The 25,030-nt window shown below is 43.6% G+C and overlaps 1 protein-coding gene across 4 annotated transcripts in view; it reads left to right on the top strand.

The window, feature by feature from the left end:
* The window catches only part of LOC147116394 (BTB/POZ domain-containing protein KCTD19-like), a 188,987-nt gene that overhangs the window by 54,972 nt on the left and 108,985 nt on the right, over positions 1 to 25,030 (top strand). For all 4 annotated transcript variants that reach the window (XM_085991280.1, XM_085991278.1, XM_085991279.1 and 1 more), the window contains exons 6-9: positions 7,292 to 7,514; positions 11,121 to 11,290; positions 11,773 to 11,885; positions 15,562 to 15,704. In XM_085991280.1, the coding sequence (XP_085847406.1) occupies positions 7,292 to 7,514; positions 11,121 to 11,290; positions 11,773 to 11,885; positions 15,562 to 15,704 (649 nt within the window). The remainder of the gene's footprint in view (positions 1 to 7,291; positions 7,515 to 11,120; positions 11,291 to 11,772; positions 11,886 to 15,561; positions 15,705 to 25,030) is intronic.

The raw sequence follows: 25,030 nt of genomic DNA, 5'->3' as shown, positions 1-25,030 counted from the left end.
GTCCTTCCCTAGACTTAACAGCTTTACTTCCATCACTTCTGAACCAGCATTGCTGACTTTTTAAAACAAACAAAAAACAGTTGGATTGCCTTGGGAAATTTTCCTACCTTCCAACTGATTTGGCTCCGTTCGGGGGACCACATGTGTGATCGGGTAGAGGTAATAATGGTTCAGATGGTTATCATCTTCTGCTTCGTCTTTTCCTTTTTTGCTTCTTGGAGACTCTCGGGGCTCCATTGTCAGCTGCCAGCTGTAACGCCACCATCTCCCTATGTTCCTTAGACTTTAAGTGATTCATCCTGATTTCGGCATGTTGGGAGTTCTCGGCGCAAGCTGGGCAGACCAGGTCCTCGTAATATTCAGTGTCACTCAACAGATCATGGTAATATTCGGTGTCGTCCTGAGCTAGGCCAGCGAGAGGGTCTTCTATTTCCTCCTTACCCAGCTGGACGTTAGCCGACTTTTGTTCCAAATCCCGACATCTGTCCTGAAGAGACTTCATCATGCGTTCAGATTCATCCCGCTTTTTCTGGGCTTCCTGCAAGTCTTTTACTAATGACCTCATTTGTGATTTCAATACTTCAACTTCATTCGGAGATTGATTGATCGGACTATTCAATCCCTCTACTGCAGTAGCTGTTTCAGTATTCTGTTGTTCTACATTGCCGTGCGTCAGCGTACTTTTGGCATCCAAGGGCTGTTCTGCTGCAGACTTCTCAGTCTGGGTTGCCACCTCAGCTCTTCCAATGACTTTTGAGAGCTCCCTTCCCTTTGAAGATTGAGGCTCGTATTTAAGTTTTTCCCATTTTAGAGTTTTATCCCTCAGCATATGAATGAGTTGGCTGACTGTTAACTCTTCTGCCATCATCCCTTTTCCATTAACTACAGGGCTGTTTATAACCTTGCCCTGGAGGAGTTGGCTGACTGTTAACTCTTCTGTCCTCATCCCTTTTCCATTAGCTGCAGGGCTGTTTAGAACCTTGTCCTGGGGCTCCTTTGCTGCTTCTACTTCGCCATCATCCGCAGCCCCCATCATTCGAATTTCCACTAATGAATCGTCCGGTGATGCTGCACCCAACTTCAGTAGGAGCTCGGAAGTCATGTCGACCAACTCAGCTTTTTCTGCCTGCAACCTGCTAACAAGCGCCTTCAGTTGCGGCACATCTTGTTCCACCGGATTGGAGCACGCCCCTTCAGAAGCCGAATCAGCTTTGATTCGTTTGGCCTCCTCGTGCAGACGGTTTGTGTGCTCCTGCTCCCTTTTCTTCCCCAGCTGCTTCTGTTGTCTTTCCAGATTCTCCCATTCGGTATCATAGAACTTTTTCATTGCTTTCATCTCTTGCTCGAGACGGCAATTCAATTGTTCTAATTGCTGTCGTAATCTGAAATAAGTTTGCGTTCGAGCTCGATGTTCCTCAGTAATATATATGTCTGCAACTTGAACAGACTCAGAATTCTCTGTCAAGCTATGTTGTTGTTGTTCAGAGGAATTCTGTTCTGAAACTTTGTTCTCCTCTGGAGCATAAGCCTTTATGCCCACATTCGTTCTACCAACCTTAGTCAGCAAGTTCATTTTAGACTTGTCTTTCATGCTTGGGCTGGTCTTATCGTCATCCATTTCAGAGTCTGAGCTGATTGTCTGCCCCGAGTCCTCACTCGTTATTGCTTTGAGGTAGTGCCATCCCATGTCTATTTTCTTGATCCACTCCCGTCCTAGAAGTGGTGGTCCTCCCTCAGGTAGTACGTATAAGTCCATTCCGGGGTGTTCTTTGCCCCTGTCTCTCACCTTGACTCTTATCTTTCCCATGGGGTATACTTTATGCCCCGTGTATGTCTGCAATACGAACTTGGTATCTCTCAAGGGTATATGTGAGAATAGCCGGTTGTAATCCCTTTGATTTATGACTGATAGGGCTGATCCAGTGTCCAATTCCATTCTCACTTGGACTCCGGCTATTTTTAGCATGACCCAGATAGTTTGTAGGTCAGCTTCCTTACTCACATTATGAATTCTCAGACTACCCAGTTCCTGGCTGCTTGTGTCTGAATCCGAATTCTGTTCATCTGAACTCTTCTCAACCACCTTGTGTACTTTGTTGTACTTTTCCTGTGATGGCTTTTTTTTTTTGGTTGTTGGTCTTCTTCCCTGACCGGCATACTTTGGCTATGTGACCCAGTTTGCCACATTTCCTACAGTCCTGGTTTTTAAACCAGCATTGGTTCTGGTCGTGTGTTGTCTTCCCACAACGATAACATTTCGTTGCACCCGAAGTAATTTGATCCACGCTGAGGACCGCTGCCTTCAGCTGCATTTCCGCAGTTCCTTTCGCTGCGGCTTCGTGTGATGCTGTAATAAGGACAGCCCTATCCAGTGTAAGGTCGTTCTCTTCGAGCAGTCGCTTTTGCGTTCCTTCCTTCGACAACCCGCACACGAACTTGTCTCGCAATGCCTCTGTCAGATTTCCTCCAAACTGGCAGTATTTCGCTAGCCTACGCAGTTCGACCAAGTACTCCGCGTTGCTTTCCTCTTTTCGTTGCGTTCTCCCGTAAAATTTAGATCGTTCCGCTAACATCAGCGGTGCGGGGTTAAAATGATCCTTCAGGACAGCAACAATATTATCGAAAGACTGATCCGCCGGTTTAGCTGGTGATAGAAGATGCTTCAATAACCCGTATGTCCTCGCACCCATTGAGTTTAATAAGGTTAGAGCTTTTTCATAATTTGCTATCTTATTAGCCGTACAATATATCTCGATGCGTTCTACATACGTGGGCCAGTCTTCCACCTCGGCATTGAAACCGTTGCTGTTACTATGCTTAGGCATCTTCACACTCTTCCTGAGAAACAACAACAATATTCTTTAACTTTTTTTTTTCCAGATGGCGGTTTCCCGCGCTTATCTTCTTTCCCCGCCCACTTTAAAAATGGCGGTTCCCGCTTCTGTCTTCTTCCCCGCCTACTGGCGACTGCCCGCGTTTCTTCCCCTGGCAGGAGGGGTAAGCTTCCCTCGGGCGACGGCCGCTGGCTTTCGGGTTTGCAGCCTGCGCGTCGGCTTCAGCGCGTTCCTTTCTCTCGGCAGGGCAGCCGGTGCTGGGTACAACCCGTTGGCGGTGAACAGTTTTAGCCGCTGGGCTGGATCTCACTCAGCCTTCCTCGCTCGGGCTCTGTCTCTCCCGCTCGCTCGGGCTCCCAATCGCGCCTCCAGTCCTCTCGCAGTCCGGTGCTTCCCTCCCCGGCTGCGGCTACGTTCTCCGCGGTTTATTTATTTTATATCGTCCCGCGCCTTACGATCCGGTCGTAGCGCTTCGTGGCCTCAATCACTGTCTGGCCTTTTTCACCCCAATCGCGCCTCCCAGCTTCTCGCAGTCCGGTGCTTTCCTCCCCGGCTGCGGCTGAGTTCTCCGTGGCTTATTTATTTTTATATCTTCCCGCGCCTTACGATCCCGGTCGCAGCGCCTCGTGGTCGCGGTAGTTGTCCGGCCTTTTTCGCCGTCGCGGTCTAGTCGTCTCACGACGCTCCCCAGCCCGCTTGTACCGCGGCTTCTGCTCCACGCTGCCCCAGTCTCAGCGCCTCTGGGCCCGACTTCTGTCCGGCTCCTTTCCCCCTCGACCGTGGTCGAGTGCACCGCCCTTATCCTCCGTTTATTTGTTTCTATTTTCCCTTTACTCACAGTCACCGTGGCCGACTTGCTTCTCGTGTTGATCGGCTCACTCACCACCGTGGCAGAAGGGACAATCCGTGCCTGTTGCTGATGGAAGACTTCGTGTTTGAAATCTTCCTCCTTTCTTGGTCTGCAGACTCGAGTTTTCTCTCAGCAAAACGACGAGGGCGAGTGCCTCTTTTCGACGCTCGTTTACTTCTTCAGAAGTATTGTTGCCGCAGGGTAAGATCGAACTCGTCGCCACTGTAAAGTCTGTGGGTTGTATAGCGAAGTAATACACAGACTACAAGAGTAACTTAAACAGGACTTTACTATTCGAAGGTCAGGGCGAATCTGCCCAATAAATTCTGCCACAGCACTTATATACCGGTGTGGTCACCGTCGGTATTACAGTATACAGCAGCCAGGATAAAGTAGTGCCACACCTAAAATAGTTCTTTTAAAGGTGGACGGTTACATACAATAGTTCTCTTAAAGGTAGAACAGTTACATACACTACAGAGTCAGTCTATCAAACAAACGATGTTTAATACTATTCAACAGAGTTTAACATGAAAGCACAGGAGAACTAAATTACAGGTCTGTACTCTTTGCTGGCTCCACGAGGACTGGCTAGGGCGGCTCCCCAGCCTGACGTCATGACGGCATTACGTTTTCCCGCCACTGGAGGATCACGTGATCAACGTGATGTCATCGCGTTTGGTCTCATTCTTAAAGGGACCGCGTTATGTACATGCAATAATATGAACAAAGATACAGATTCATTCTGTAGCTAATAATTTGTTAAAGATAATTATGTACATTAGATCATAGTCCCCTGGTGGCTCTGCCACACACCTAATGACACTTGCTCCACTTGACCCACCTCATTTCCCAGAAACAGCCATGCCTCCTTCCCCGTTGGGCTGGAAACGTACTGATCAAGAAAGTTCTCCTGAACACACTTCAGAAATTCTTCCCCCTCTCTGCCCTTTACACTATTACTATCCAGTCTATATAAGGATAATTGAATTCTCCCATTATTACTACTCTATAGTTCTTGCACTTCTCTAATTTCCCTGCAAATATGCTCCCCAAAGCTTTCCCACTATTTGGCGGCCTATAGAATATACCTAGTAGTTTAATGGCACCTCTATTATTTCTTAACTTTAACCAAATAGATTCTGTCCTTGACCCCTCCAGGACATCCTCTCTCTCCAGCACTGTAACATCCTCTTTAACCAATACTGCCACCCCACCTTCTTTCTTTCCTTCACTATTTATCCTGACACCTTATATCCAGGAATATTTAAAACCCAATCCTGTCCTTTTTTGAGCCAGGTCTCCGTTATCGCCACAACATCATATTTCCATGTGGCTATTTGCACCTGCAGCTTACCAGCCTTATTTACCACGCTTCGTGCGTTTACACACATGCACTGTAAACCTATCTTAGAACTTCTTGTATCTTCTCTTAGTCTGACCCCACCTAATACCTTACTATTTCTTACTCTGGTGCTGTCTCTCCCAATCCTTTGTGCACTTTGTTTCTCCTTTCTAATGCTACATCCTGGTGCCCATCCCCCTGCCAAATTAGTTTAAACCCTCCCCAACAGCACTAGCAAACCCCCCCCTGCAAGGACATTGGTTCCAGCTCTGTTGAGGTGCAACCCATCCGGCCTGTACAGGTCCCACCTCCCCCAGAACCGGTCCTAATGTCCCAGAAATCTGAAGCCCTCCCTCCTGCACCATCTCTCCACCCACACATTCATCTGGTCTATCCTCCTATTTCTATACTCACTAGCTCGTGGCACTGGGAGTAATCCGAAGAATACTATCTTTTGAGGTCCTGCTTTTTAATCTCTTTCTTAGCTCCCTAAAATCTGCCTGCAGGACCTCATCCCTCTTTCTACCTATGTTGTTGGTACCAATATGGACCACGATCTCTGGCTGTTCACCCTCCTCCCTCAGAATGTTCTGCAGCCACTCAGTGACATCCTTGACCCTGGCACCAGGGAGACAACATACCATCCTGGAATCATGTATGTGATGACAGAAATGCCTGTCTGCTCTCCAAACTATCAAATCCCCTACCACTATTGCCTTCCCGATCGTCCTACTCCCCCCCCCCCCCCCCCACCCCCGTATAGCCGTGGACTTGGGAGCTATACTCCCCAATGGAACCATCGCCCTCACCAGTTGAATACTGGTTGGCGAGCGAGATGCACTCGGGACTCCTGCACTACCTGCCTGGTTCTCTTTGTCTGTCTAACAATCACCCATTCCCTCTCTGCCAGCACACTCTTACTGCGGGGTGACCACCTCCTGAAATCCACGCATTACCGGCACCCGGCTACCGACCATAGAACATATATATCAGAAACGCTGCCTACGGAGGGCACGGTCCATCATCAAAGACCCTACCCACCCCAGCCACAGTCTGTTCGCCCTCCTACCATCTGGAAGACGCTACAGATGCATTCGCACCCGTACGACCAGATTTAGGAACAGCTTCTTTTCCAGGGCTGTCATCCTACTGAACTCCACAAATAAACACTAAAGCCTGCACATCTGCCGATGCACTTTATTATGGTCATATTTATGCTAATATATATGTACAAATGTATGTTGAAATGTTTAAGTGTCCTAATCCAAATTGTACACTCTCGGGAGCCGCAAGCCTACATTTCGTTGTACTGCACTTGTGCACTAACAATGACAATAAAAGTTGATTTGATTTGATTTGATTTTTGATTTGAAACGTGCTATCCACGTAGCTCTCAGCCTCATGGATGTACCGCAGTGATGCCAGCTGCTGCTCAAGCTCCAAAACCTGGTGCTTGAGCTCCTCCAGCTGGCAACACTTTCTGCACACATGGTTATCCAGGACACTGGAAGCATCTTGGAGTTCCCACATGGCACAAGATATGCATTCCAAGGGACTGAGGTGCCCTGCCATGCCTCTACTTAATAGATTAACTAACTTAACAGAAATAAACTCGACTAAACAGAAATAAACTCAACTAACTTAACAGAAATAAACTCAAGACTTAAAAAATAACAATCACCAGCTACTCACCAATTTGTTGTTTTTTTTCTTGTGCTCCTTCCCTTATGCTGACATCACTTACCTCGCTCCCTGACTCTCGCACTCCCTCCGGGCTCTCGGGCCTACCTTTATCTCCTGCCACTCCTCTCACTCTCCTCCTTCCCCCTCTGCTCTGAATTGTCACTCTCTCCAAATTCCCAATTTAGCACTCTGTCTAGAAGCACTCCGTTTAGGATCACTCTGCAGCCCACTCTGTGCGTCAGCAGTTACTATTTACTTTTATACACTTGGAGCCACACCCAAGTTACAAGTGCAGGTGTGGTTCCACTGTAGTCACTGTTGTAATGTAATGTAGGAAACATTCCAGTGTACTGTTTTCAGTGAATTTTGGGAAACATGATGTGATGCAAGGATTGTAAAAAAAATGGTGGTGGGATAGATTTTGAGCTGCCCACCCAGGTGTAAAAATAGCATTTGAAGATCTAAATAGAAATTAAACTTGAATGCAGGATGGCAAGTTGAAAATCTACCCTAGTATGTTTTGTGGCCACTTTCAGTCATTAGTTATGTGAATTAATCTGTACCTCTCTTTTATTATAGGTGGTAGTCCCAAAGATGTCTCTATCCCTGTCAGTTCTATACATCATTCTGAAGGAGGTTGTAACCCTGTATGTGATACGACAGATAAACCATTATATGTCCTTGTCCTGGAATTGTTAGTGAAATACCCAGATTCAGCACTAGGACAGCTTTGCATTGAGAGCAGCCTTGATGGGATGAAGCTATTTATTTTTGGCAATGGAGTTCTTTTTAAACATGTCAGGTGCTTATATTAGGTTTATTGTTAATTACATTTCATTCTAATTGCCTGCTGAGGTCAAATGCATTTGCTGTCTAAAATTATGTTTGCACAATATTTATCACATACTAAAGTTATTTTTATAAAGTTAAGACATTTTTCAACTAATTTTAATCACATATACACTACTATAATAGAAGATCAAATAGTGATAACATAGATTAATTAAGTGTATATAACAGTGTTTCTCTTCAGGTAGTTATAACAGTCCTGAATACACTGCAAAAAAAATCCTTGACTTTCTCAACGCTAACATTTACCCTATCCAAGCTATTTTGGAATTATTAAAACTTCCTACAACTAGTAACTTAGTAACAGTAACAGTTTCAGGCAGGAGAGGGCCTTTGGTCCATCTAGCCCACAGTATTCCCTTGGTGCATTTCCAGTAACCCTGAATTCTATCAGTAGACCTGAATCTGTCTAGTTTTTATTGAAACACATTAAGGTTTTTTGTTCCACCACCCATGTCGCTAATTTGTTCCACCATCCTTTTAGTAAGAAAGTTTAGTAAGAATGCATTTCCTATTTTCTTTTGTTGTCCTTAATTTGTAAATATAACCCTATAACCCCTTGTGCTTAAATTCTGTACACGGCAGAAAAGCTTACTTGGATTCAATTTATCCAAATCTTTCATAATTTTAAACACTTCTAACATTTCCCTTTCCAGTCTTCTCTTTTCCTCATACATCATTCCCTTAAGTTGGGATTAATCATGCTGTCCTTCTGTGTACCTCCTCCAATAACTGAATATCTTTTTTGGAATAAGGAGACCAAAACTGCACACAAGTACTCCAGATGTGGTCTCACCAGAGCCAAATACAGTTTTAAAATGACCTCTCTGGTTTTATATGTTATACCCTTTGCTACGCATCCCAGCATTCTGTTTTATTTTAACAGCCTGGAAACATTGTGTTGATGGTTTTAGTGACCAGTCCGTTAAACTCCAAGATCTCTTTCCTGTTCCGATACTTCAAGTACATTCCCATTTAGCACATAATCCACATTAAGCTTCCCTCTACCAAATCTCATAACCTCGCATTTCCCTGTATTAAATTGCATCTGCCATTTCGCTGCCCACTGTTAGAGCTTGTCAAGATATTTTTTAATTCATGCACATTGATACTCATCATTTGCCACTGCTGTCACTTTGGTGTCATTTGCAAATTTGGACACTTTGGACACAATTCCTTCCTCTGAATCATTTATAAGGATTAAATCACAAGAGTGTATAAATCACCTTGTGGTACTCCACTGGTAACTGGATGCTAATTAGATACCTGCCCATACATTACTATTTGTTGTCTACCAACCAACCAGACTACAGAATTGATTTAGTACTGTTTCAAAATACCTGCTTAATTTTCAAACCTTTGAAAACAACACAAAATCTCTCTCACTCCTTTACCCGCTATATATCAATGGCTCGCTGGCCCCGAAGAAAGTTGCCCACAGAGATCATGCGTTTGCCTTTCTCGACGTGTAATTGATTGCAGCGCTCTGTCATGGGGATTCCCAGTGAAGAGCTGTAGTGATGTCAACAAGCTGTCTAAGCAACCAATCACATTGAAGAATTCTCAGACAGGAAACGAAAAGATGCTTTTATCCGGACTTTTAAAAAATGCTACAGAGAACGAAATAAAGATTGGGACTCTCACATGGGGATAAGGTAGAAGCTGAAATATCATGAAGAAACTTTAAAAAAAAATAAAAAAATTTACACTTTTTTTAAGTTGTAATTTTTATCATAATGGAGAAATTTGACACTCCACAAATATAAAAATTAGTTTTTCAGTGCCAGAACATTTGTTTAGCAGTCAATACACTGTTAAAACCCCATTTACACCTATTCTAACAGGGCTTAACATTTAATGGCGTATTTAACAGTGATATTACCACAGAAAAGCCCAGGTTTTCATCAGTTCCACTGATTACAGGAAACTCTTTGGTATCCGGCACCGACGAGACTGGGATGGTGCTGGTTGATTAAAAATTCCGGATAAGGAAGAAGGGACATGGAGTGACAATGGTCCAAGCTACGAGAGCCCCATAGCACAGCCAGAAGTGCTGGAGCCCCGATCACACAGCCAGAAGTGCTGGAGCCCCGATCACACAGCCAGAAATGCTGGAGCCCCAATCACACAGCCAGAAGTGCTGGAGCCCCAATCACACAGCCAGAAGTGCTGGAGCCCCAATCACACAGCCAGAAGTGCTGGAGCCCCGATCACACAGCCAGAAGTGCTGGAGCCCCAATCACACAGCCAGAAGTGCTGGAGCCCCGATCACACAGCCAGAAGTGCTGGAGCCCCGATCACACAGCCAGAAGTGCTGGAGCCCCGTAACACAACCAGAAGTGCTGGAGCCCCGTAACACAACCAGAAGTGCTGCAGCCCCATAACACAGGTACAGGGGACCCGGTTACACAACCAGAGGTGCAGGAGCCATGGTTACACGGCAAAAGGTACAGGATCCCTGGTTACACAGCCGCAATTATACAGTATATGGAAGCCTCAAAACCTACTCCTGAATTTTGCCGGTTATTAGAGAATTCCGGATAATTAGGTGCCGTTTAAACGAGAGTTTCCTGTACATTGATTGCCGGCTATGGGGGGGAGGAGGTGTCCACAGTGCAGCCTGTGTTGGGGCAGTGAATGAATGACCGCAACTTAAGGATTTCCGTGTTTACATGCACAGGGGCTAAATCCTGATGTTGTGGTCCGTTTCAGAGAGGTAATGACGGTGAAAGCTGACAGTTTGCCGTTATTACCCACCGTCACAGTGGAGCCAGCCCTCCAGCCTCCACAATAATTGAAGTTAAAACTTTCCTTTCGGGTGGTAGGCTTTAGCAGCCCATTTAAGGGACCGCTGGTTTGGCTGCTAAGCGTCTGAAGAAACTGACCACAGAATGCAAGGCACAAGCTGTGTCATTCACAATCAAATTTCACAAAGGGGGCATGAAGCAGGTGTTACGCCCCTGATTTTCATATGCAAATGGCTCAACGCCATTTTTAGGTGCAGAATGAACACATACCTGTCACATTGGCTCCTTAGATACCCATTGTACGCCTGTAAAACGGCACAGTACGATTCAAATTTCTAGGCCATTGTTTCCTCTTTCAAATTTAAGTATGAATACCAAGAAGTTATTAAAATATATACTTCAGGTTGTATTTTTTGAATGGGCCTCTGATTAGAGATTATTATTTCAGGTGTGTTGTGATTGGGTACTTTTCCTGCTCCTGCAAACAAGATCACATTCTCAGGTAGTGGATGGTTCAAAACCTCAGAATTTTATTAGTAGATCATAAGTTTCCAGGAAATAAAGGGTATTTTTCATATTTTTCTTTACCAGATGAATATATGGCTTTTAAACTTTTTTCAGTATTCTATGTGATAATGTAATATGGTTGATGCAAAGCCAAAATGACTGATGATTCATTCATACTTAATTATGGTTTAGAGTGTTGTGTTTATAAATTAGAGATTTAAATTATTGCTGTTTTCTTTCTTATCTGCTTTTACTTTAAGTTTGTTGACCTAATTGGAAGAGGTTGACATTATTTATGTCTTCAGAAGCTGGTTAGGGACATGCCGTCTACCATTGACTGAAGACGTATCTCAGATGTGTGCTATTTGTGTATTTCTGGACCAACATGACAGCCTGTACCAGCCTGTAAAAGATGCCATGCGACTCTACCTACAAAAAAGAAAAAGAGAAACGCTTGAATCAAGCTTTAACATATGTAAGTTGATTTAAAATGCAATGTATCTTTCATAAAACAATGATATTGAAACAAGCTAATGTCGCTGTTTATGTACTTATTCAAATAAATACAATTTTCTAACTACAGGAAACTTTGATTTATCCGGAGGTTATATGTCCGGAATACTCGATCTAACGGCAAAAATCAGGAGCCGTTTTCTATAAGTTTTTTTTAGTTCTCGTTGCTTTTTTTTTCCCCAGTCAGGCACTGCAAGGTCTGTAGCTATAGCAACAGCTTCAGCTAGGGACGCTTGCAGCTGCAGCCGACTGTTTTGAAGCTGTTGCTAAGCAACAGGGTTTGTTGATTCACACGGAGCTTTTCAGTTCCGTATCTCTCAACATTAACGCTGGTATGTCCGGCACTTTTGATGGTACGGCACCAGCTCGGTCCCGTCAGTGCCGGATATCAGAAAGTTTCCTGTACAGTAATTCACAACCTTAAATTGATGGTGTATTTTTAAGGTACCTTGGATGACAGTTGGACTGCTGATGTAGACAGCCATACTCTTCATCAGATTGTGAAAGTTTATGTTGGAAACTATTGGTATGCCACTTATCTGAATACCTTCCTGAAGGTATGTCAGCTCACTTTTCTACTATCTGTCTTGTGTATCAGCCTACCCTGCTGTCATTATATTATCAAATAATAAATATGTAAGTAACAATCACTGATGCTTTTTTGGAGATATAATCAGTTTATTACTAGCATTATTACCATTAAAATAGATGAAACAGGAAAAAAATGTACTATGTTATTATTTAGATATATAAGCTGGTCATTGTTTTCATGTTTGGCATTGTCAAAGTTAATTCATTCATTTTGATATATTAGCCCAGTAATTCCGTGAATCGCAGGGTGTGTAACTGGGGCATGATTCTGCGCTTCTGGTAGGTGGGGCTATAATTTGGGGCAGAACCCAGATCCACCAGGTTTCTGCCCCATATAAGAAATATTAAGAAATAATGCACCAGAGGGTCCTGGTGATTGGTATGCCAACCATTAAAGGGGTGGACACTGCGATCCAGGTCTCTCTCTTTCTCCTGACTTTTGTACCTGGGAAACTGCGTGTTCCATGGGAGCAAGGGGCAGGAAAATCGACGCTAATGTTTTAAACACCATACCAAATCATTGTACAGCCTTCTTTGTGTTCAGTAACTAAGAGTAAATATTCCAAATTCATTTTGTTACATAATCTTTAAATAGACCAGCTACACAAGTTTTACTTAAAGAGGATAGTCTAAAAAAGTAATTCTTATTCAAACTGCTTCCCCTTTTTATAAAAACAAATGATAAACTTACTTCAAATCTTTTTGGCATTTTTTACATAATGGCAATTTTTTCTGTATACATGGAGACCCTCAAATTGATTCCTGGGGATGAGTTACCTTCCCTGCGAGTGCAACCGATAACAGACTCAACTTTTAAATCTTTTAGATCTTTCTTGTAAAAGCTCTGGGATTGTTTACATGATTTTTCCTGGGTTTCCACAGGTTCTCCACCAAACTAACAGCGGATATGCAGAAGGACTCCTGTGGAAATTCACCCCCACTATTTTTAAGACTGCTAAATGCCGATCCCAGTTTTTCTTGTCCTATTTTCTCCCCAAATCCCTATTTACCCAAAGATGCTATTTTATGGTTAGTTATGGTTCCACAGGCACATACCCTCTGGTATCTCATCCAAGTAGGGTTGTCAGCCCACCCGGATTATCCTGGATTTGCCAGGAATTAAAAGTTAATATCCTGGACACTGCTGAGAACAACCTGGGAGAAAAATTATAGTGAATTCTTAAAAGGAATGGTGACTCAGATTTATCAGCTTCTCATTAGTTTCATACATTCGTGGAGACTCGATAGTCCAGCTGGTGTTTGAAAAGCCAAAGTAACGTGCTGGTCCTTATTTTCCACTGGAGGCAAACTGCTCGCTCCATAGTAAATCAGTTTTGAGCAGCTCAGTCCTTAAAGCCATTGAGAGTGAAATTGGTCTTCAGCAATAGTGAGAATGTGGAACTCACTACCACAGTGAGTAGTTGAGGCAAATAGTATAGATGTATTTAAGGGGAGGCTAGATAAGCATATGAGTGAGAATGGAATAGAGGATTATGCTGATAGATGAGGAAGGAAGGGAGGAGGCTCAAGAGGAGCATAAACACGGGTGACGTAAGAAAACTACTAGGCATTTGGTCTAAGCGTTAAACAAAGCTTTAATCAACTGTTTTACAACATGGAGGTCTAGTTGTGTCCTTCACTAGTTCCTGTTAAGAATGTCCTGCGCAAGCTGGGCCCGTGCCCGAGTATTTATACTCTCCCTGGACAGCGCCACCCGTAGGCCACTCAGTATTGTTTCATAAGTCTTTCTTTCACGATGACTGATTCATGTCATTGGGCATGGATTGGTTGGGCCGAATGGCCTGTTTCTGTTTCTATGTAATTCTATGTAAAACGGGTGATAGTGAATTGACAGCTTGTTTTACACTCCATTCGATTTTCTTCAATGTAAAAGAAAATTGGGCAGGGCGTAAAATGGGCTGCCAATTTGCTATAGCATGTTTTGTGCTACTGCTGAAGACCAATTTCACCCTCATTACGTCATGTGATGAAACCTCCAGGAATATGTCCAACCAGAGTTGGCAACCCTACATTCAAGTGTAACCATTCTTCACAGCCTGGAAAATGTGTGATGGCAATTTATTTGACAATAAGGGGGCATATAGATGAGCCTAATTCTGTTCCCATCGATGTCCCTACAAGTACACTTGTGGCAGGAGTCATTAAATAGTGATCAGTGGTAGGAATCTTGGGGTTGGTTCCCCATGCCAACTTAAGGCGCCAAGTCTAATTATAGCTACTGGTAACTGTATTGGCTCATTCAGCACATCCTAGAGATCAAATCTGGGAATTTCTTGACCTGTATGGCTCAATACCACATGGCCTAATGCATTTAATGGTCACTTGTTTTATTGCTGTTATATTTTGATAAATTAGTAAATAAAGTTGGAATATCATTGGAATTTTGTAGGAATATTTTGTAAAACATAGAATCTTAGAAATTTACAGCACAGAAGGAGGCCATCCGGCCCATCTAGTCCGTGCCGGCCGACTAAGAGCTATTCACCATGATCTCATTGATTGGCGGAGCAGGCTCGAGGGGCCGAATGGCCTACTCCTACTCCTATCTTCTATGTTTCTATGTTTCACTCTAATTCCACTTTCCAGCACTTGGTCCGTAGCCTTGTACGTTATGGCACTTCAAGTGCATATCCAAGTACTTTTTAAATGTGATGAGGGTCTCTGCCTTGACCACCCTTTCAGGCAGGGAGTTCCACACCCCCACCACCTTCTGGGTGAAAACATTTCTCCTCAACTTCCCTCTAAACCTCCGACCAATTACTTTAAATCTATGCCCCCTGGTTATTGACCTTCTGCTAAGGGAAATAGGTCCTTCCTATCCACTCTATCTAGGCCCCTCATAATTTTATACACCTCAATTAGGTCTCTCCTCAGCCTCCTCTGGTCCAAAGAAAACAACCCCAGCCTCTCCAATCTTTCCTCATAGCTAAAATTCCCCAGCCCAGGCAACATCCTCGTAAATCTCCTCTGCACCCCTCTAGTGCAATCACATCCTTCCTCTAATGTGGTGACCCGAACTGCAGTATTCTAGCTGCGTCCTAACTAGTGTTTTATACAGTTCAAGCATATGAACAACTTTATGAATGCATTGTCCCCGAGGAGACTACTGCTAGAAGTAGTGCCTATCTGGAAGTTGTGGGCACACGACTCCACATTTTCTTTACTCAGAGAGTGATGCACTCGCTACCACATGGAGTGGTTAAGGTGACTAGCATAGATGCATTTAAAGGAATCTAGATACATACATGAGGGAGAAAGGAATAGAAGGATATATTGATGGGGGAGATGAAGTAAATAGAGTGGGAGGAAGCTTGTGTGGAGGACAAACATCGGCATTGGCCTGTTTCTGTGCTGTAAAGTTTATGTACATTTCTGTCCAGAAGAACAGTGATTTTCTGATTATAGGCTCCCAGTGGACATGGCTCACTGCTGGGAGCAGTTTTTCACAAAATTGGCACTAATATGATATGATTTGAAATAGTTGCTAACCTTAATCTAATGCTACAGAGATACCATCCTTTCAATTTCTTTTAAATCTATGATGCAAGAATTTATAACTCGTTAATTGGATTATGACTAAATGGGCAACGTCACGTATCTGATATAACTTTTACCTATTAGTATCCAGAACTACTATATAATCGCAACAAAGCACAATGGATTGCATATGGCAAGACACTTTTCATCGTTGGAGATGGTCAGATGTTCAGGCATATTATCAACTTCCTAAGGTTCGACAAACTGTATATTCCATCAGGATTCAAGTGAGAGCATTACTTAATGTTTTAGTCATTTGAATGTTAAGGACCAGATCAACATAATACTATAGGTGTTCCAGTGGGTTAAAAACACTTACCTATCAATTCAAGACCGAGGTTAAAATCCAATCTAGCCTAATGGGATGAAAGCTTTATCTGTTTGTTGGCTATAAGTTTGGGAAGTCACAATCCATAGGCCCAAAACACAAAGCTGCTCCAATTTGGAATTTACTGATATCACTGGTGGGGAAATGAAAAAATGACTTGGATGAGGGGACCGAGTATAATATATCCAGGTTTACTGACGATACAAAGCTAGGTGGGAAAGTAAGTTGTGAGGAGGACACAAAGAAGCTGCAAAGGGATATAGACAGGTTAAGTGAGTGGGCAAGAATGTGGCAGATGGAATATAATAAGGAGAAATGTGAAGTTATCCACTTTGGTAGGAAAAATAGAAAAGCAGAATATTCTTTAAATGGTGAGAGACTGGGAAATGTTGGTATTCAGAGGGAGCTGGGTGTCCTTGTACATGAATCACAGAAAGTTAACATGAAGGTACAGCAAGCAATTAGGAAAGCAAATGGTATGTTAGCCTTTATTACAAAAGGATTGGCATATAAGAGTAAAGAAGACTTACTGCAATTATATAGGGCCTTGGTGAGACTGCTCCTGGAGTACTGTGTACAGTTTTGGTCTCCTTAAGGAAGGATATATTTGCCTTAGAGGGAGTGCAACAAAGGTTAACTAGACTGATTCCTGCAAGCCCAACACTGGAGGGCACCGATGGGCATAATCATAAATAAAATTATGCTCAACATGGCAGTGTATGAAGAAAGAAAGAGATCTCCATAATGGGGACAAATGAAGTGGAAGCAAAAGAGAGAAACAGGAAAGCAAATGCAGAAGCAAAAAAAACAGAGGCAGGGAATCGTAGTGCAACAGGTCTTGAAGAGCTGCTGCACTTAAAGCAAGCATGAACATTTTTTCCTGGAGCTGACTATTTGTACTGAAGGTGGTTGGAAGAGCATTGAAGGTCCTGGATGAGGTGGCACAGAGGAAAATTGATATTTTTGGAGCTGAGGGGAACCCACCTATTCACACCTGTGTGGAAGGCATGGTAAAAGATGGTATCACGAAACGGCTGAGCGCAAAGGCTGTGGGCCCAGATAACATCCCGGCTGTCGTGCTGAAGACTTGTGCTCCAGAACTAGCCATGCCTCTAGCCAAGCTGTTCCAGTGCAGCTATAACACTGGCATCTATCCGACAATGTGGAAAACCGGCCAGGAATGTCCTGTCCACAAAAAAACAGGATAAATCCAATCTGGCCAATTACAGCCCCATCAGTCTACTCTCAATTATCAGCAAAGTGATGGAAGGTGTGGTCGACAGTGCTGTCAAGCAGCACTTACTCACCAATAACCTGCTTACTGATGTCCAGTTTAGGTTCTGCCAGGACCACTCAGCTCCAGACCTCATTACAGCCTTGGTCCAAACATGGACAAAAGAGCTGAATTCCAGAGGTGAGGTGAGAGTGACTGCCCTTGCCATCAAGGCAACATTTGACCGAGTGTGGCATCAAAGAGCCCTAGTAAAACTGAAGCCAATGGAAATTGGGGGGAAAACTCTCCACTGGCAGGAGTCATACCTAGCACAAAGGAAGATAATTGTGATGGTTGGAGGTCTACCATCACAGCCCCAGGACATCGCTGCAGGAGTTCCTCAGCTGCTTAATCAATGACCTTCCCTCCATCGTAAGGTCAGAAGTGGGGATGTTTGCTGATTACTGCACAGTGTTCAGTGCCATTCGCAACTCCTCAGATAATGAAGCAGTCCATGCCTGCATGCAGCAAGACCTGGGCGACATTCCGGCGTGGGCTGACAAGTGGCAGGTAACATTCATGCCACACAAGTGCCAGGCAATGACTATCTCCAACAAGCGAGCGTCTAACCACTGCCCCTTGACATTCAAAGGCATTACCATCGCCAAATCCCCCACCATCAATATCCTGGGGGTCACCATTGACATGAAACTTAACTGGACCAGTCACATACATACTGTGGCAACAAGAGCAGGTCAGAGGTTAGGTATTCTGCAGCGAGTATCTCACCTCCTGACTCCCCAAAGCCTTTCCACCATCTTCAAGGCACAAGTCAGGAGTGTGATGGAACACTCTCTGCTTGCCTGGATGAGTGCAGCTCCAACAACACTCAAGAAGCTCGACACCATCCACCACCTTAAACTTTCACTCCCTCCACCACCAGCGTACCGTGGCTGCAGTGTGTACCATCTGCAAGATGCACTGCAGCAACTCACCAAGGCTTCTTCGGTAGCACATCCCAAACCCATGACCTCTACCACCTAGAAGGACAAGGGCAGCAGACGCATGGGAACACCACCACCTCCAAGTTCCCCTCCAAGTCACACACCAACTGACTTGGAATTATATTGCTGTTCATTCATCATTGTTGTGTCAAAATCCTGGAACTCCCTTTCTCTAACAGCACTGTGGGAGTACCTTCACCACACAGATTGCAGTGGTTCAAGAAGGCGGCTCACCACCACCTTCTCAAGGGCAACTAGGGATGGGCAATAAATGCTGGCCTTGCCAGCGACGCCCACATCCCATGAACGAATATATTTTTTTAAACAGAGTTAGTGCAATCCCTCACATCCATAGGTTGTGGGAGCAATGTACAAAAAGTTTTCAGGACTGAGGAAGAGTATCAAGCTAGGCCTGAATAAAGGGTGCCTATGGGAGTGAATACCTGCACTTTGCATGAATCAAGCACTCAGCCCAAAACAGTGTCAGATCAGTAATGCAACCTGCAAAGCACTGACCCTAACCCTCACATCTTACACCCCTCACTGCCTTGTCGGCGAAGTTGGAAAACCTATTTATTGCCTGACAAAAGTCAAAGGTTTCCTTTGCCTTAATATGTGCATACTCTGTATTCATCTATTCGCAGGTGGAATACAGGCTGGGTATAGGACTGCACTTCATGTTGCATTCTAATGCTGACAGCATCTGTTCATTCCATTTTTCTAGGGAAGGCTGCCCACAATCTGGCACCAGGGAATAGCAAGAAGCTGCCCCATTATGTAGGCTCCCATAAAACATTCCAAAAAGCACCGTTCAGAAACATCCATTTTTGGGGTGTCAGATAGTGGGATTCAGTAGAAAGTACCTAGTGAAGCACTTAGCACCAATGGGGAGGAACAAATAGAATTCGTGTAACAAGTATCAACTAGAGGAATGAAGGGCTGTGACCAAATAGGTGGCTGCTGTGGGATCCATGAATTCGTACCTTACAGGGGCTGTATAACTAGTTGAACTTATTAATCAGGAGACGCGCTTCATGTGGTTGTTTCAGAATCCTTAGAACGCCACATGTGAAATTCAGACAATATTCAGTAGTATCATCCCAACATCTTGTAGGCATAAAAAAGGGTTTCAAGAACCTTCAAAGGAAGTGGCAACTCTATGGTCACCTACAGGAGAGCCCTGAACAACAGGGGGACCAAACATAGATTCAGTCTTACTCGCCAACACATACGTGTTGCTATTTAGAACATGGGCTCCAATATACAGGCAATTCTTACTGGGGAATTGGCTTGAGAGGACCTTAATGGCAGGCTTCATGTTCCTTAGGCAGTCACATCCCTTAGGTTAGGTAGTGGTATGTGATGAAATATGTCATTCATCAGACTCTGTAGTTAACTACATATATTGTATTGCCTGCTCCGGTGTTTTACCTTGTATTGTATATAGTGCACCGCCCCCTTTGTGTGTCAGCTCCGCCCATACCTGGCCCTACTTAAGACAAGCCCAGGCTTGTCTTGCAGCAGAACAGCAGAAAGCTAGGTGAAGACACAGGCATCTTTCTTTGCTAATAAAAGCCTTGTTTTATTCAGTTAACTTTGAGTCTTGAAGTTATTGAGGCGCATCATGGTATGCATTTGGTTAGTAGTCAGGGACAGGAGGGTGTGACTGTGAGTCAGGCATGTAAGGGGACCCCAGGTACAGCGCTGGAGGAGCCTCGGCCTTTCCCCTTATCCAACAGGTACAAGGTTCTTGATGCCTGTGTGGATGAGGGAAAAGTCTGCGGGGTGGATGAGCAAACTGATCACGCACTTGGTACAGAAGACCATTCAAGTGGGGGGTGGGGGAGAGTGAAAAGGAATGCTGTAGTGTGTAGGGGGTTTGCACAGGCGTGTTTGGTCAGTCAGCTTTGCCTCTGACTACCTTCTTTGGACACCGGACTTAGATACAGGCAGCGATACAGAAAATCGAGTAGACAAGTGGTTTGGTGTAAAAGAACCAAGATTTTATTGAACTGAAAAATTATAACGATCTTAGATGAGAAAATTACTGGTACAGCACACTACAGACATAAAATGCTTATACTTAAAGGGAATGGGGAACACACGGCACAATCGAGGGAAAACAACTATATTAACAATCCCTTTAATTCCCACCCCCTATACCTAACTAGATTAGACTATGAGGGGCCAGAACTTCATGCTCACCAATCCAAGAACTTGTTACGTTTAAAAAAAACAGTTGAAGGTTTTGGGTTCACTCCTTGTGCACTCTGTGGCCTGCCGACGTGACGTGGTTCCAGCGCGCTGCAAGGGTGCCGTCCAGGTAAAATACCCCAATATTAAAGTCTCTGCCTGGGTATTTTACCTTGCAGGACGGGCTCTTCTTCAGTTGATGTTCTTCCTTGGTTGATCCTGTTGGGTTGAATGAGCTGGACTGAGGGCCCGTTTATTCGAGGCCCCACGCAGTCTTCTTCATACAACCCGTCCTGGTTGTAATCTGGCAGCGAGTTGAGAGGCAGGAGGGAAGAGGCAAGAGAGAGAATGGCTTCCTGATGGGCCCGTAGTTATACCCCCATCGGGAGCCCTTATCTGCGCTCCAAATCAGCCCAGCCCTTTGTCTGATTTGGGTGAGCTAGTTTAAATGTTTAAAAACGTTTATAAAAATGACCTGTAGAGTGATAGTCGTTATGTCTAAAGTAGCCTCAAAACCCTGGCCATTGTTAAAGACAAGTTGCGAATTGCTCCCATTCAGGCTTAATGTCTCTGGTGAGCAGTTCCCGATTTAAAATGCAGAAAGCCTAATAGCTTGATGGAGCCCATTCCAACTTAATGACTGGAATGTACAGTCTTTTGTTGATTTTATCAGTCCTTACAAAGTCTTTGATTAGTTTAAAACTTGAACTCCTTGACCTGCTTGTTTTGCAGAACCTTTGTTTTAAAATCCCATTTGGTCTGGTCACGAGGTTTACCGCAGCCATTTTGGGTACCCTGGTTTTAAAATCAATCCATCCAGGGTCCCTTTTGATTAATAACTTCGGGGAATGTTGGAATTTTGAGAACCTTACAAGTGGTAGGGGACAGTATAGTCAGGGGGATAGATACTGTTATCTGCAGCCGCGTCCGTGAGTTCCGAAGGTTGTGTTGCCTGCCTGGTGCCAGGGTTAAGGACATCTCCTCGCGGCTGGAGAAGAACTTGGAGTGGGGGAGGATCCAGTTGTCGTGGTCCACGTAGAAACCAATGATATAGGTAGAACTAGGAATGAGGTTCTGCCAGGAGAGTTTGCGGAGCTAGGGTCGAAATAAAACGCAGGACCTCAGAGGAAATAATCTCCTGGATTGTTACCTGAGCCATGTGCAAATTGGCATAGGGACAAACCGATTAGAAGTTTAAATGCGTGGCTGAAAGAGTGGTGTGGGAGGCAGGGGTTACAATTCATGGCACTGGCACCAGTATTGGGGAAAGGGGGAGCTGTTCCGTTGGAATGGGCTTCATTTAAGCTGGGCTGGGACCAGTGCCCTGGCGAATTGAATAACTAGGGCAGTAGATAGGGCTTTAAACTAATGATGGTGGGAGGATTCAGGAAAAGGTAAATTCAAAAGCAGTAAGAGAAATGCTAAGGTTGTAGAGCAGAGTAGAGATTTTGGTAAAAATAAGCAGAGTGGGTCAGGAAGGGATAGAGCTTAACAAAGGTAATAGGGCATTACAGACGAAGGTGACATAAGGGAAAAATAGAAAAAATTAAAGCTAAAGGCACTATACTTGAAGCATTCACAACAAAATAGACGCATTAATAGCACAGATAGAAATAAATGTGTTTGATCTAATAGCCATTACAGAGACATGGTTGCAGACTGACCAAGGTTGGGAACTAAATATTCCTTTTAGAAGAGATAGGGAAAATGGAAAAGGGGGAGATAAATACAGTAGAGAGAAAGGATCTTAGCTCGGAAAATCAAGATGTAGAATCAGTTTGGGTGGAGCTAAGAAACAACAACAGGTAAAAAACACTGGTGGGAGTAGTTTATAGGCCCCCTAACACTAGTTGTAATGTTGGGCAAGGTATAAATTAGGAAATTAGAGGCGCATATAACAGGCATAATACAGTAATCATGGGGGACTTTAACCTTCATATAGACTGGGCAAACCAAATTTGCAGTTATAGTGTGGAGGACGAGTTCATGGAATGTATTCAAGATAATTTTCTAAATCTGTATGTCGAGGAACCAACTACAGAACAGGCTAATTTAGATCTAATATTGTGCAATGAGAAAGGGTTAGTTAATAACCTTGTAGTAAAGGAGCCTCTGAGGAAGAATTATCATAATATGATAGAATTTTATATGGAGTTTGAGAGTGATTTAGTTAAGTCCGAAACTTGGGTCTTAAATCTGAGCAAAGAAAATTACGTAGATATGAGGGGCAAGTTGGCTAACGTAGATTGGGAAACTAGATTTAAAAAGTTGACCGTAGATAAGCAATGGCAAACATTTAAAGAATTAATTCATAATTCGCAACAAATATACATTCCCCTAAGGAATAAAAACCCCACGGGAAATGTGGTTCAACCTTGGCCAATAAGAGAAGTTAAAGATAGTATTAGATTAAAGAAAGACGGTTATAATGTTGCCAAGATGAGTAGGAAGCCTGCGGATTGTGAGTATTTTGAAATTCAGCAAAGGATGACCAAGAAATTGATGAATAAAGAGAAAAGAAAATAGGAGAGTAAACTAGCAAGAGACATAAAAACAGATTGTAAAAGCTTCTATAGGTATGTAAAAAGGAAAAGATTAGCGAAAGTAAACATGGGTCCCTTGGAGGCAGAGGCAGGAAAATTTATAATGTGGAATAAGGAAATGGCAGAGACATTAAACAAATACTTTGTATCTGTCTTCATGGTAGAAGACACAAAAAATATTTGGAAATAGTGAGAAATAGCGAGAATGAGGAACTTAAAGAAATTAGTATTGGTAGAAAAATAGTATTGGAGAAATTAATGCGACTAAAAGTCGACCAATCCCGTGGACCTGATGGCCTACATCTTAGGAGTTTAAAAGAGGTGGTTACAGAGATATTGAATGCATTAGTTTGGTCTTCCAGAATTCCCTTGGTTCTAGAACGGTCCCCGTGGATTGCAGGTAGCAAACGTAACCTCGCTATTCAAGAAAGGAGGGAGAGAGAAAATCGGGAATAATAGGCCAGTTAGCCTGACATCAGTAGTAGGGAAAATGCTAGAATCTATTATTAGGGACGTGTTAACAGGATACTTAGAAAATCATATGATTGGGTAGAGTCAACAAGGATTTATGAAAGGGAAATCATGTTTGACAAATCTATTAAGAGTTTTTTGAGGGTGTAACTAGCAGGGTAGATAAGAGGGAACCAGTGGATGTAGTGTATTTGGATTCTGAAAAAAACATTTGATAAGGTGCCACACAAGAGGTTATTACACAAAATTAGGGCTCATGGGATTGGGGTAATATATTAACATGGATTGGTTAACGGACAGAAAACAGGGAATAGGAATAAACGGGTCATTTTCTGGTTGGCAGGCTGTAACTAGAGGGTACTGCAAGGATCAGTGCTTGGTCCTCCGCTATTTACTATCTATATTAATGACTTAGATGAGGGGATCGATTGTAATGTATCCAAGTTTGCTGGGAGCATCTTCACCATGCGGAATGCAGCGGTTCAAGGCGGCGGCTCACCACTACCTTTTCAAGGGCAATTAGGGATGAGCAATAAATGCTGACCTTGCCAGCGACATCCACATCCCAGGAACGAATAAACGAAAAAAGTTTGCCGACGATTAGGTGGGAAAGTAAGCTGCAAGGAGGATGCAAAGAGGCTGCAAAGGAATATGGGCAGGTTAAGTGAGTGGTCAAAAACATGGCAGATGGAATATAGTATGGAGAAGTGTGAAGTTATCCACTTTGATAGGAAAAATAGAAAAGCAGAATATTTTTTAAATGGTGAGAGACTGGGAAATGTTGGCATTCAGAGGGACCTGGGTGTCCTTGTGCACAAATCACAGAAAATTAACATGCAGGTACAGCAAGCAATTAGGAAAACAAATGGTATGTTAGCCTTTATTATAAAGGGATTGGTGTATAAGAGTAGGGAAGGCTTACTACAGTTGATTAGGGGCGGTATACGAATATGATTTGGTTGGGATTACGGAAACGTGGCTCAAGGATGGCCAAGGCTGGCAACTCAAAATCCAGGGGTATTCGATATTCAGGAAAGATAGGCAAAAAGGAAAGGGAGGTGGGGTAGCATTATTGGTTAAAGAAGGGATTAACACAATTGTAAGGAAGGATATTAGCTCTGATGATGTGGAATCTGTATGGGTAGAGTTGAGAAATACTAAGAGGCGGAAAACGTTAGTGGGAGTGGTATATAGACCTCCAAACAGTAAGGCGGAGGTTGGGGATGGCATTAAAAGGGAAATTAAAGAAGCGTGCAATAAGGGCACAGCAGTCATCATGGGTGACTTTAATCTACATATAGATTGGGCTAACCAAATTAGTAACAATACTGTGGAGGAGGAATTCCTGGAGTGTTTACAGGATGGTTTCCTGGACCAATATGTCGAGGAACCAACCAGAGATCAGGCCATCTTAGACTGGGTATTATGTAACGAGAAAGGATTAATTAGCAATCTTGTTCTCCGAGACCCCTTGGGTCGGAGCGATCATAATATGATTGAATTCTTCATTAAGATGGGGAATGAAGTAGTTGACTCAGAGACTAGGGTCCTCAATTTAAATAAAGGAAACTACGATGGTCTGAGGAGCGAGTTGGGTAGGATTGATTGGGGAATGGCGCTCAAAGGGTTGACAGTGGATAGGCAATGGCAAACATTCAAAGACCGAATGGATGAGCTACAGAATTTGTTCATCCCAGTTTGGCATAAAAATAAAACAAAAAAGGTGACTCAACCATGGCTAACAAGGGAAATTAGGGATAGCATAAGATCCAAGGAGAGGACATATAAGTTGGCTAGAAAA

This window comes from Somniosus microcephalus, chromosome 6, assembly GCF_052327205.1.
Source record: "Somniosus microcephalus isolate GS21.2 chromosome 6, FLI_Smic_1.0, whole genome shotgun sequence".
In the NCBI taxonomy this organism is placed as follows: Eukaryota; Metazoa; Chordata; class Chondrichthyes; order Squaliformes; family Somniosidae; genus Somniosus; species Somniosus microcephalus.
This window is presented reverse-complemented; position numbering and strand designations above follow the sequence as displayed.